General features: G+C 42.6%; 1 protein-coding gene across 1 annotated transcript; it reads left to right on the forward strand.

The window, feature by feature from the left end:
- The first annotated feature begins 4,994 nt into the window (after positions 1-4,994).
- LOC133898787 (probable L-ascorbate peroxidase 4, peroxisomal) lies at positions 4,995-8,954 on the forward strand. The gene is made up of 9 exons (XM_062339522.1): positions 4,995-5,268; positions 6,319-6,443; positions 7,082-7,131; positions 7,283-7,348; positions 7,425-7,473; positions 7,985-8,067; positions 8,148-8,227; positions 8,327-8,429; positions 8,552-8,954. Exons 1-9 carry the CDS (start codon positions 5,156-5,158, stop codon positions 8,756-8,758), a joined length of 876 nt encoding a protein of 291 aa, XP_062195506.1. The 5' UTR covers positions 4,995-5,155; the 3' UTR covers positions 8,759-8,954.
- The last annotated feature ends 5,457 nt before the right edge of the window (positions 8,955-14,411 follow it).

Below are 14,411 nucleotides of genomic sequence, written 5' to 3' on the forward strand. Positions count from 1 at the left end.
CCTGGGCGCGCTGCCGCTCGAGGAAGGCTTCAGAGTGCCCTTGGCTGCGCCTCTTAAAATAGGATGAGCTCAGAGCCCCTCGGTCTTGAGCGATGTTCTGCACACTGCACTGTTGTTTTTGCCGAGGCCTACGTGCCCAGAAGCCCTCGGCTTCCTCGGAGCCCCTTCTTACCAATGGAGGTGGTGGGGCATCCGAGGACCCTGCTTGAGAGGTGGGATTCTCGGGCTCGACGCAGGGGGTCATAGTGATACACACAGTCTCCCTACGAAGCAACTCCTTCGCACGTATGTATTCCTTGAAATTGCACATGAGGGCACTTACTGAGCGCACCAGACATCGCTACAATCGATCGAGGAGAGGCCCGATGGCTAGACCTTGGGAAGCGGTGTCAGCGACCGATGACTCCAAAATGCCTTTTACTTGGGCTTGAATTTCACATCGGTATCACCAGGACTTGAATGATATGTAAAGGAACAACTTGAAACTAGAATCGTGACATGACATAATTCATGAAACTTGAATCTAAGAAACTCAAGAAAATAGGAACATTGGGTAAGCACAATTGAAAAGGAATCAATAAAACATCCAATGAACAATTTATGCCAAAGCATAGGTTCATCATGCACTTGCCTTACTCGCGATGAGAAGTTGGCTTCACGCCAATAGCATTGAAACTTCCAAGACATGTGGAACAATATCATACTCAGAATCTATCCCAAAATGTCCATGTGACTAAACATTGGATGTTTGAACTACTCTCTCTAGCCGAACCCAAAAATTCCCGATTCTATCATCTCCGGAAACTCAGCCAATCCATCAAGTCGCTTGCTGATCGAGACATATCTTTAATTCCACTTGACTAATGAATGCTAGTAAATACGACTAGAGCATCTACAAGGAATTCCCTATGACTTCGCTTCATGGCTTTACACGACATCTCACTCTAACCTAGCCGAAACAGATAATTAAATTACTATATCGAAGAAATAGTATCGGACATCACACTAATATGATCGTTTCTACTGAACTTCTTATCCAAATCAAATGGGACCAGTGCCACTAGAACGATCTTGATAAGACTATGACGTATGCTTTAATCACAAAGCTGAATCTAGCACCAAACATCTTTAGCTTCCAAATTTACTCTTGTTGCTAGATTTTCAAGCTTCCAATCATGCATCCAATAACAAAATTAACCGCCAAGCTATCTATAAGCATCTAGGGATTACAAAGATATTACCCTCATTGCGTGAATCACGAACTGATGATAGATCCGACAAAATCCCCAAAAACACTTTCTTCCTCTTTTCCTCTTCTCCTTTCTCTTTTTTCTCTCTTTCATCTTTCTCCTTTCTTTTCTTTATTTTCCTTTTTCCCTCTTCTGTTGCTTGCCTCCTTCTCTCACAACAGCACGATGCAATAGTACAGCCGATGCACTAGATGACGGTAGTGCACGTAGAGAGGAGGGTGACCTCGGTAGCTGCTGGCGGAGCACCGGTGAGCAACAAGGGCGATGTGGCAGCCGACGCAAGAGCAAGAGGTGACATGGCACAAACGGCAATGATCAATGGTGAACATCGCAGAGGGCGGCTGCTGCTTGCAGCATGGTGGCTGGACGAATAGCGGCATGATATTTGAGCCAAGATGGCATGACGACGACAGCTAGTTGGTGGCGGCGGCGGATGGGCGGCGCTTGCCGGTGGGGCGGCTGAAGGGATCGGTGACGTCCTAAGAAGGGGGTGAATTAGGACACTTAAAACTATTTCAACTCCAAACAACATAAAATAAACCTATATCAATTTCTATCTAAATGTGTTTTAGGTTTATCTAGTGCGTCTACTCTACCAATCAAAGCGATTACAACATATCTAAGAAGGTAAATCGCAAGTAAGTAAATGTGTAAACGTAAATAACGTAGAGAGAGCAAACTCGGCACAAGATTTTTTTTCCCGTGGTATCGATGCCATGAATGCCACCCCTAGTTCACGTTGGAGCTTCACAAAGGATATGCTCTCGGTTGGCACCTGGTCAAGGCCTTTGAGCCACCGAATCATAAAGACAAGACATCCACCCGGATGAGACACTAAGGCAAGATCTCACCACTAGCCTTTCTTCCGGTTCCTTATTGCCATGATCACTTTGGAGCTTGAGCCATAAAGGCAAGTGTCTCCACGTCCCCGCACAATCGCCTTGCCGCCACTCCACACCAAGTCGGAGGGTCAACAAGCTTACCGCGAGTCACCAAGACTCTAAGGTGCCAGCGTACCAAGAGGTACACTATTGGATCACTCATTAATCCACTCTCTAGGCAGCAATCACCTAGCAACTCACTCTCTAGATCTATAAGTACTAATCACTAACTAATCTTGTGTTTAATCACCTTGGATGATCACTTTAAGCACTTTGGTGGCTTGGATGTCTTCTCAGGTGTATATGAACTTCTCTGGATTCCAGACGGCTCAAATGACTGAGTGTAGAGGTATTTATAGCCTCAAACTCGTGCACTAGCTGTTAACTAAAAAGCTGTTAACATCGGATGATCCGGTGAAAATAATAGTACTAACATCAGATCATCCGATGAGTACACTCTCACAAACTAGCCGTTGTAACCCCACTTAAGCCTATGTGAATACCAGATTATCCTATGATGACTCACTGAACACCAGACAAATACACCGGATTATCCTATATGTATATGTTCATTTTGGTGCTCTCTGAAAATAATAGTCCGGTATGTTCATTTTGTGAACACCGGATCATCTGGTGAGGCAAAAGACTCTTCTTCAAACTTTCTGTAAACACCAGACTATTTTTCATGGTTCTCACCGGATTATCCTATGTAGCACCAGACTATTTTTTATGTGAGCACTGGACTATCGTGTCAAACAAATTTTCAGTAGAACAGCGTTATGTATTTTGGGCATAACTTTTCGCTCTGAACTCCGATTTTGATGATCTTGTGCTCTATGAAAAGCTTGTGAAGAGCACTACAAGATTATACAGAAATACATTCCATTTGATCACATCAAAATTTATGGAACAAGTCCAATTCATTCCTCTCTTTGTTCCGACTTCTTTGTGTATTGCATCCATGAGATATACTAACATATATTCTTGACAAACATATTAGTCCCAATGACTATATTATCATTAATCACTAAAATCATAATCATAGCCTAATATGGCTATTTTCGCTACAACGGCATCACAGGGTGATGACGCGACGTGGAAGGCAACACGACTGGCCAACATCACAGTGGGGTGATGGCTGGCACAAGACCAAGGACTGGGGTCGGTGGCTACCGACTCGGATGACGGTGACTGCGGCGGTCGACAACTGGCGAAGCGGTGGCGGACATGCTAAGGTTAGGATTTGAGTAGTCTAGGCTCAGGCATTGGACGGGTCGGCACGTGGCCCCTTTTTATGCGGCGACCGACTGACTGACCAAGTCAGTCGGTTGAGATATTATATAGTTTTTCTTTTATCCAACAGTCTAAATATATTAGGCTCGCTACGGATCACGGGGTGTCCAAACGGGGCGTTTCAATAGTCAAACTAATTCATTTCAACAAGATATACATCCACGGTCTCTGATCGTTTATCCAAGCTGCGGATCAAAAACCCACTTTTCGCCCATTTAGAATTTCACACGATAAACATCCTATTATTATAAAAAAAATCATAACTTTCGCATTACACTTTTCTCGTTACATTGCCCAAAACTCAGGTATTACACGATGAATATGCACCATCCAAATCAACATCCTCATCATACTCTTCCTCATCCACGTATCACCACCCTGCATCTCCCAACTACCTCCTTATTTTTCTATTGCACAAGCAATATAGGAGACCAACCTCTGTGCACAATATCCTGTAGTACCTCCTCTAGACTTAATATTTCCTAAGCAAGTACACTTTTCAATACACACTATCTCTCAAACGGTTGCTCAAAATGCTGATGGCCATCTCTTGAACCTCGGAGTCTATTTTAAAACCCTATATCAACCAGGCGTATAAGTGTCTAACACTTTTGTCCATAGGTTTAGAGATACTCTTATCTATTAACTAAAATATGGACAGAACTACACCTTCCGAATCATATAATATTTCATTATCCCCATAAAAAAAATCCTAAACCACCACTAATATGGCATACTTGGTAATCATGAAAAAAACCCTAACATTATTGTGACTGAACATACAAAATTACATAAAACTACATCTACCGTAATGCAAAAGTCATTTAAATATGGGCCAACAAGTAATATATACTGCAACAAAATATCCTCAGGTCGCTACATCAAACACATCTAAATCCTACATCTACTACCTCTATTATGCCTATACTACGTCTAACTCTTACCTCTAATACCTAGCATATATCTAAATACTACATCTAATTACTAAAATATGACTACACACATGATTAAGTTCCTAAATTATGTCTAACCCTAATTCTAAATCTAAATCTGTATTCGAACCTAAATATAGTGAGTATCCTATCAGGTTTGTAAAAATATCCTATATCTAATATTTAATCTATATTAAAATCTAGCACTACTGATTATTCTACCGAATTTGTAAAAAAAAAACATATAATGAAAACATATATTTTCCCCTGACAGAGCTTCGTCTCCAATTTCTCCTCCATCCCTCCTCCTCTCCTCCCCTCTCAGCTAGGTTGGAAGCAAATGATCGGCTGATGTCGGAAGGGCCAACGCTATCGATTTAAATACCCAAAAGGTCTCACCTACTATTCGAGCAACACCTTTTAGTTGGGTTCACTCGGCGTCGTAGCGAGGAAGATCGTCTTGTCCGCTGAACAGATGAGATCTCATATCACCGTATTTAATATTATCTAATCGTTATGACCTATAAAGTCTCGTCCGATAAACATGTGATGGTAGCATATTATTGTAATTTTTAAAGTGACCGTATAATTTGGCAAATATTAAATATATATATATATATACACATAAAAAAGCCAGCCGTAACAACCCAGAGGCGAGGACACCAGTGGTCCGTTGGCGCCGGCGATCCAAGGCCAATCGCTCCCTCGCTCGCATTATCTTCCTTGTCGCCTCCGCCCATCCCCCACCCACACGCCTGAGTCCTCCTCTCCGGCCCCCGATCTCGCGGCTTCCTCGGCGATGGCGGCTCCTGTGGTGGACGCGGAGTACCTGCGCCAGGTCGACAAGGCGCGCCGCGCCCTCCGCGCCCTCATCTCCTCCAAAGGATGCGCCCCCATCATGCTCCGCCTCGCGTACGTTCGCCCACCTCCTCTCCTCACGCTTCCTGGCTCTCCCGTCTACTACTGCTTTCGTTTGCTCCGTTGCCTCTGAGCTCTAACCGACAAGGGGTTCCGTGCTTGGTTGGACTCCGGGTGCTTTGGTGCTGTGGCGTGCTTGCAATTTCAACTTGCTGGTCTGGTGCTTGATTGACCACGGGGCCTAATCGCGTGTGAGATTTGCGCGTCTGGTTTTGTGCTTCCGGTATCATGCTTGGTTTCGCTTTTGGGAGAGACACAATTTGTCGAACACCTTGCGTGCGTGCGTGCCCTAGTGCTTAAACGGCTCCTAATTTCAGTTGTGCGGTGTCGAATTGACCAGGAAGGGATTGTGTTTGATTCACATCTTGTTCGGCTGATTGGTCTTGTTAGGATCGTGAACATAGAGTGCTCATTAAAATAAAAACATAACCCAACCCTGCGTGATATACAGTGGCAGTGTGCAAAGCCGCAACCGTTGTTTTTCAGTCCCATGTGCATTAGAAAAGTTTGAATAAAGCCCACTAATTTCCTGTTGTAGCTCTACAGGGACCCCCCTTCGCCCCTTTAGAGTTGCTAAGAGATGGATAGGGTGCTTCTATAGTTCTGTATACTCTTAGGAGTCAGGACAAATGTATTTGATCCACTACTTGAGCCTTGTTTTGCTTGTGTGGAGCTGCTGAGAGACGGGTAGGGTACTTCTACATACTCTTAGGAGGTAGCACAGAATATTTGATCCTCTAATAGAATATAGTAAGTGTTGCATACTTGTGAACGACTCTTGAGGAACTTCAGTAAAGCACTCTTTTGTTAATGACCATTTCGACAGATACGGTGACTACTTTATACATTGGAGTTCCCATTTATGTTTTTTGGATACATGAGGTTCCTCTGTACGGTTTAGATCTGATAACTAGTTAAATTCTGCATTTTGACCTCCATTTTCTGCATGATCTAGGGATGTGTTCTGCTTATTATGGATTAGCCTTAGACTATTGTACCCTGTTTTTGATATCAAAGACTTAGCTCCTTTGCTCTCCCCTGCAGATGGCATGATGCTGGAACTTATGATGTGAACACAAAAACTGGTGGCGCAAATGGTTCGATTAGATACGAGGAAGAGTACACCCATGGTTCAAATGCTGGTTTAAAAATTGCTATCGATCTCCTCGGTATGTATATCCTTTATACTCAATATGATAGTGGTTTTCTATGCAAGACTATTTTTCCCTCATGAAAATGTCTCAACAGCATCCTTTAAACCAAGTATGAGTTAGATAACTCATAAATTTGAAAAATATCAATTTGCACTATTTCTACTTTATTTATCATAAATTGAAACTACTTTTCTGTGATTGTGGATTTCTGATATATCTTCAAGATCTGACTACAAAATATTGGATTTCTCATCCCAATAATTTGGGATTATTTGTTGGGGAAAATTACATAGTTCCCTATTAGCTACACATGGAAGAGATCCTCCCTATAAAATACCTGCTTGATCAGAATTAATAATTTGTAGTTCTATGCCCTGTCATGCGGTTACATGATGTATTCATGACAATGGTTACTTGTACACCATAAATCCTTAAATGTGCTGATTTGTTCACATCATCACATGTAAAATCGTGAGTCTTAGAGTAACTACACCTTATGATATTGCTACTTTGTGTGTAAATTGTACTTCATGAATGATGGTGATTTACCTGTTTCAATTTGCCTGTTTATTGTTATTTTCTTTCTTTATTTACTGCTGAAATAAATTATATCGTTACTATTGCTTATCCAACTGTGTTTTGTATTCCACTAGAGCCTATCAAAGCTAAGAATCCAAGGATAACATACGCAGACCTTTATCAGGTAATTTGGGATTGCTTGAATTCACTGTTGTATAGGTTAAGATATCTGTCTTGTTTTTTTTTTCGTGTTGCATTTGAGCTTTTTTATCCTGTCGAGAAGTGTGAAACTGTGAATTTGATATAGATACTAACGTGCTAGAAGTTACTCACAGCTTGCTGGAGTGGTTGCAGTTGAAGTGACCGGGGGCCCAACCGTTGAGTTTGTTCCTGGCAGACGTGTATGTGAAATAACATTTCTATATAAATGGATGCACCTTCCTGACGCTCACTGTTTAACTGCTTGACATGAATCAGGATTCGTCAGTGTGCCCCCGCGAAGGGCGTCTACCGGATGCTAAGAAAGGTAGTTACTAAACATTGTTTCTCATGTTGGTCAATGTTTTTCCATCATTTGGTTTGGAAGCTACAGGCAAGTTTCTGTCACGTGGAATTTTGAGTTTTTACTGCACTGCTCATGTTCATGGTCTGGCCTGTGCATTTGGTTTTTGTCTCAGAAAGCCCCTTTGACGCGACACAGTTGTATGGCCCTACTTTTCCTTCTTTCACATGTTGCGCAATTTTGTCATGGAGACTATTTTCGTGTGTAAAACCTTCTTCCTGCTTCTCAGCATCGAACTATTACGTGTATCTGGGCACCATATTATCTATTCAGGAGCTGTTTTATTTAGCAACATGAACAACATTTTCTATTCAGGAGCTGTTTTGCTGTTTTTTTCTTTCTCCATATAACAGATTAACAGGCGTGAGCCATAAGGATCTCGCTTTGATATTATTATTCTGGTAGTTTATGGTTGTTATCTAATCATATCTGTTGCTGATGTTCATCTCTTGGTTTTTCTACTTTTCATGAATAGGTGCACCACATCTAAGGGACATCTTCTACCGGATGGGCCTAACAGACAAAGATATTATAGCTCTATCTGGGGGCCACACTCTGGTAATTATTACATTCAGTCATTCACTGAAGAAGTACTCATTTGTTGGCACATTATTTAATCCCTTTTTTTGTTCCTTTAGGGAAGGGCTCATCCTGAGAGGTCTGGATTCGAAGGTGCCTGGACAAAGGAGCCTCTTAAGTTTGATAACTCCTACTTTCTGTAAGTGGATCCTAAAGGCAAAATTTCTACTTGTTCTGGAGGCTAGATTTGATACAGTAACCTTGTGCCAGTGTAGATTAATTATTTATATCTCTGCAGTGAGCTGTTGAAGGGGGAATCTGAGGGGCTTTTACAGCTCCCTACTGACAAGGCACTATTGTCAGATCCTGAATTTAGGTACTATGTGGAGCTTTATGCAAAGGTACTCGGACTTGTGATATTCTTGATTACAGTGCACTTGATCCTTTGTATATTAGTGCTTTTGTTTCATAATACAAGCTTCAGACCCCCTGATTCAGAAACATTTCTTCATTCAAACCACAGGATGAAGATGTCTTCTTCAAAGACTATGCTGAATCACACAAGAAACTCTCTGAGCTTGGCTTCACTCCCCGTAGCAGTGGTGCAGCATCCACTAAATCAGATCTTCCAACTGCTGCTGTACTTGCACAGAGTGCTTTTGGGGTAGCCGTTGCTGCAGCCGTAGTCATTGTGGGCTACTTGTACGAGGCTTCCAAGAAGAGCAAGTAAATTGCTAAGTTCTTGATCGCATGGCTTCACTTAGTATCAAGTGAAATAACAGAATCCTAGTAATGAGGTCCAGCAGCGTTATCTCAAAATACTTGAAAATTCTTACGGACATTCCCTTCATGTTTACACCGTACTCATGAGTCATGAATATTTCAATGACAACTATATGGAGATGGATAGCCTATTGTTGAAACCACTTGCAGTCTATGCGTAATCTGTACTTCGATTGATTTCGAACAGCTCTGTTTACTGTTGCGCCTTCACAAAATCTGCATTTTGCTGCTGTCTGTTTTCGTGGTATGGGCATAATCTGTTTTCGTGAAGACAACGTTTACAATATCATGTAGAGGGAGCGTACCAGCAAGGTGCTTTATATACTAGCGGATAGTGGTGATGTAGGTGGCGCAGCATGTTTGGATTTATTTGTAGAGAAATGAAGGTATGCAATCGATTCTGAAGTAAAAATGACTTGCCTTAGGATTGTTTGTTGAGTTCTACTTCCATGCTCTATCTTTGCAACAGAAGTTGCACATATCTTGTGCATTCAAAGCGTAAGTTGTTGGAACCAAACCTTGACTGCTCCATTTTTGCAGCTCTGAAGGAATCAGATGTAGTTTGTTTCTGTACAAAAGCCTAATTCAGAATGGAATGGTAGCAAGAATATGCAATGAATGGATCTTACGGAAGACAAAAAAATCTGAAATGTTACGCTGACAGCGATGCACACTGCGGCTGCAGCTGGTTTTATCTGGGGCTGAACTAAAGGGGTGTCGTATCTGCTATAATGGTCAAATCTTATGGATACAATAATAGCCGATAGAGAAACCAAGTTGGATTAACATGTCTGAAACTATTTTCAGGGTGAACAATCCAAGAGGTTACATCATGCCATACTATGTCCAGAGGTTTCCCTTTTTTATATTTCGAGCGCCGGTCGTATGATGCAACTGAAAGGGAATACAGGTCTGATAATGTCCTCTATTCTTGAAGGATGTTTCATGTCTGTAAGCAACTGATGAGGAGTTGGTCTGGGGGAGTTACACCAACGACAGCCGACAGATAATATTCTAGTTCGTCGCATGCATTTTCCCATCAGAAACACATGAGCTTGCGGTTGCAGATGGACTAACCTGAGTCCCTGTCCAAAAATCTGGCCGTGCGTGGATGAACTTAAACTGGCGGCTAGGTTCTCTCTCGCTGTTTGAGTACCGAGTCAAGAACATGCGATAAACAGCAAGTATGTTTACGTTGATTTTGGAATTAACCTCTGTTTTGGAACCACCCAAAACGTTCGTTTCAGAGACTGTCGAAGTCTCTGGTTTCTGGAAGTCAAGCAGGAGGCTGGCCACCACCAGCAATCGCCCACTGCAAGTGCACGTCGTTCATGGTGAGGACACGGACACCAGTTTACCAACGATGTGAGGCTGAATTCAAGGTCATGAATTGGAATGCGTGGACGATATCATAAAACGGTTGGGGTTTTCAAGTCCTGGAGGCGAGGACCGTATCGAACCTGGGAGAAAATTATATGAGGTTAGTCTCACGTAAAGATTTATCTTGTGTATGCTATGTGTTATTTTATTTCTCTCAATTGTACATATCAGATATTAAATCAGAAAAAAACAGTATATATCAGTATCTTATAGAAATCTTTCAATAAACATCTCATAAAATTTCTTTCCACGAAACTAGCACATGATCTTGATCGATCGATGGTCCAAAGACTATTGCTGCCTGGGGAGAATTAATGTGTCTGGTAGTCAAACACCGTGTGACACCGGATCCTCCGTTGCCGGCACAGCAAGTGAAGCTTTGGTGGAGCGTTCTGCCGGTGCAGGGATGTGATCGCCGGGTGGAGCCACACCGGTGCACTGCGTCTGCCGTTCGAGGCGGTGGAGCGGCGACCTGGTCGGCCTTGTCGCCGTCCCTGACGACGTGTAGCGATCGAAATGGACCGCTGTTTGGTAGGATCAGGTCCGTTGTTTGGTACCGGATGGAGGATTGCACGTTGGATTTGGCAGTTAATTCCTCCTAAGACCGTATCTAACTATATTTTCTTAATTTCGTTCTCTTTTCAATTCTCTTCTCTATTTTTATTTTCTCTCATCTCCAACAACTTCCATTCGAAAGATTCGTAAAGTAAAATAAGAAAGAATCCCATTCTCTTCTCTTCTCTTTCCAATTCTCTTCTCTATTTTTATTTTTTTTATTTTCTCTCATCTCCAACAGCTTCTCTTCGAAAGATTTGTGAAGTAAAATGAGAAAGAATCTCATTGTAAAGAGAATCACTTTATGATAGAAATCGTGAAAGAAAATCGTTAGAACACTAAAGAAAACGAAAATTCTTTCATAAAGAGATTTTAATCTCTGACAGAAATCCCTTGGAGATAATCTAACGAGCTAGACGTGGTACACCCTATCCATGTCAAGAGAAGTGGAGTCTTGTCTGTTCATTCACTAACAGTGTCTGATCATGCCTATGGTGAGTCCCTAGCAACGCATGGTATGTCCAAATTAAATGCTAACTAAGCTTTTTTTTTCACACTGTCAAGTATATTCCTAGCAATAGTTGGTGAGTGCTCTTATCAAGTAATAGAGAACTCGATTGTAAATGAACGGCGTTGATAAGACATGTGTCATATGGGCAAGTGGAAAAGAATCAGCTGCTGGTCTACCCATCGTCCAGAAGAGATTAACTTTGTACTGGCACGTTGCAAGGCAAAGCTTGAAAGACTAGGAAACTAAACGTGTGGAATTGAGTGCTGGGTTTGGTGAAATCCCTTGATGAGAAGGGATTTGGTGGGCCTTTTAATCTAGTATTGACCAAATAGATATGAAACCTAGCTAGAATCTATGTCCGATTATAAATCTAGTTCCAATTCCAAATGCTATTTTGTTTACTAGTATGTCGTTGTTCCTGATTATTTTACACCAGTCATTTTGTATGAAATAAACAAAGCAGGAAGTCCAGGATTGTAGCTTGGGGTGTGGTATTCCTGCTGTTCTCCACGTCAGGGGCACATGGATTTGCATTGGCACATTGAAAGATGTCGCACTCGATTTTCAACAGAACAAATTAGATGTATTCTACATGTATGTTAACATCAAGTTTTCATACATATAGTGATATCATCAGTGATAACATAATTATGTCATTAAATAACGATAATATTTATTACAAAAGGACCCGCATATTAAAAGAAAACATTAAGATAGCTTCTAGCGGCAATAGGACTTTCATCCATCTACAGGTGTTGTCCAGGAGAGCGCCAACCTATGACATGGTCTTCAGCTCGATATCTTCCTTCGCCTAGAACTCGGCTCCATCATCCAGAAGGTCTTTGAAAACTTCGCCTTCTGAGTAGCATCCAGAAGTTGGGAGAAGGCAAGCATTCGTACATAGAGTACTCAGTAAGTATAGAAAAATATGACATGTAAACTTTAAGACAAGGAAAAACTTAACTCGGGTTGACTACAACTATGCTAAACTAATCTAGAACTCAAATAACATAGCAACCTATTTATTAGGTTATGACTCCAATATTAAAGGAGACAACTTATCGGATTCCATCTGACTATTAGACTCACCAGATATCACATATCCGGCTATCCGGCTACCGACTCATCGGGGTCCCACCACCCGACTACTCAAAACCAACCATTCAAGATCCCTACTAATTATAAAGAAGCCCAAGTCCGCTCTTAACTATAAGCACGACTGATCGATCAGTTTTACACTCTGCAGAGTTTACACACTTTACCCACGAGTCGTGATTCCCGTTTTGCTATACACTTCCGGGGTGTAGAGCCGGAGTCTCACTACAAGATCTTTACAAAGCGCCTCCAAATCTATATGCATCCACTAAGATTTCACCGCTAACAGGGATTCCATCTACTGCAAAGGCACTCTCTTGTGCCACTTAACTGTCCACTGGTGCGTGCAGAATATGAATGACAACTAATTATTTGGTCAGATCATACTCATATAAACCTCGTGGTTGTGCTGTTATGCCAAGTAATAGGCTTCACAAACTGGTCCTTAGGATCCCTCAAAGGAACAACCACAAACCTGCTGTGCAGCACCATCTCAAACTAACCATCCAATTGAGATCCCTATACCATGTTACTACAAGATTACCATACTCAAATTTTTGTTGTATAAACATTAGTGCAGATTAATCTTTACCTCTACTGTAACAACACTAACAAATCTACCTTCTATTTCCCATGACTCATCAATGGCTACAAAGAATGTCACACAAAATTTAGTAAAACCCTAATCATAGGATTCCATATTAAACAAGCATGCATCTAAAAAAATAAAAGCTACATTATCCTACAATGGTGTCAAAGTGATCAAAGACACTTGCCTTCGAATGCGGGTTGATCAAATTCCTCGAACGTCTGGTCCTGCAAGCTCACACATCGCTCGTCTCCTAAATAAATAAACAAAACATCTAAGAATAGTACACAAAATAACAGCAAAGAACTATAAAAAGGTCACTAATGGTTAGTACACGCTGTTACGATCGCGGGAGCGTAAGAATCGTCCAAATCGGAGCTCGTATGAAAAAGTTGTGATGATTTTAATCTACAGGGGCTAAATTTAAAAATAGAAAGTTCCATGGACCTATATGTAAAATTTAGAGACCTATTTGTAATTATACAAAAGTTCAGGGGCTAAAGGTAAAATACAGTAATAACCAGGGGCATATTTGTGAAAATAGAAAAGTTTAGGGGCTTAAATGTAAAATTACCTAATTTCAGGGAATAAGGGAATTATTTTTTACCGAAAAACCTATTTATTGCGTCAACAGACTAACTGGGCTCGGGTGGGCTGACGTGGCAGCTTACGCGGCTGCTGACTCGGCCCAGTAGCTGACGTGGTGCCTACAGGGCTGCTGACTGGGACGGTGGACCGGTGGCATGGGATGAGTCCATTGGTCCATGGTAGACTGAAAGGGTACGGGGTTTGGCCGATCTAATCTGGGCTGTCAGTAGATGATCTAAGGCTCTCGGCGGTTGGGGAGGTTTAACGGCCGGCAGCGACAGAAGGACGACGGCGCCTCCTCGGGTCTAGCCGGAGCATCACCGGAGAAGCGCAATACCGAGCTACAGTCTACCAAATGAGACGGAAAAAGGCTCAATCGAACGAGATGCAGGCAAGGAGTCTCACTGAGGGTCTTCCGACGGCCAGAGAGGTCTCTGCGGTGGTCGGCGACGGAGAAGAGCGGCAGCGGAGGTCGGAGCTCGAAGGGATCTCGGGTACGGCAACAAAGGGGTTGGCTGGCGAGGAAGCTTCCACAAGGTTCTGTAGTGCCAGAGAGATGTTCAATTGCCCGCGGGATGCATTGGTTAGGGCCGTCGACGGCGAGGTGGCGGCGGGACTTACCGGCGCTCGGTGGGAAGACGTGTGCGGCGGCAAAACGGCAACGATAAGTGGTCAAAAGGGATCCCCGTGCTTCGACGAAGCTGATGACGGTTTCAGGTGCACCAGAGAGGGAGTGTAAGGTGGGGGGAAGCGTGGGGCTACGGGCGCAACTTAAAGCGTAGAGGTGTGCGTGCCGTTGTGGGGAACATGGGTGCAGGGGCTGGACGTGCGCCCGCGAATTCGGGCGACATGGTTCGGTGGTTGCGGGCACGGGCACAGGCG

The sequence above is a fragment of the Phragmites australis genome, chromosome 18 (assembly GCF_958298935.1).
Source record: "Phragmites australis chromosome 18, lpPhrAust1.1, whole genome shotgun sequence".
Classification (NCBI taxonomy): Eukaryota; Viridiplantae; Streptophyta; class Magnoliopsida; order Poales; family Poaceae; genus Phragmites; species Phragmites australis.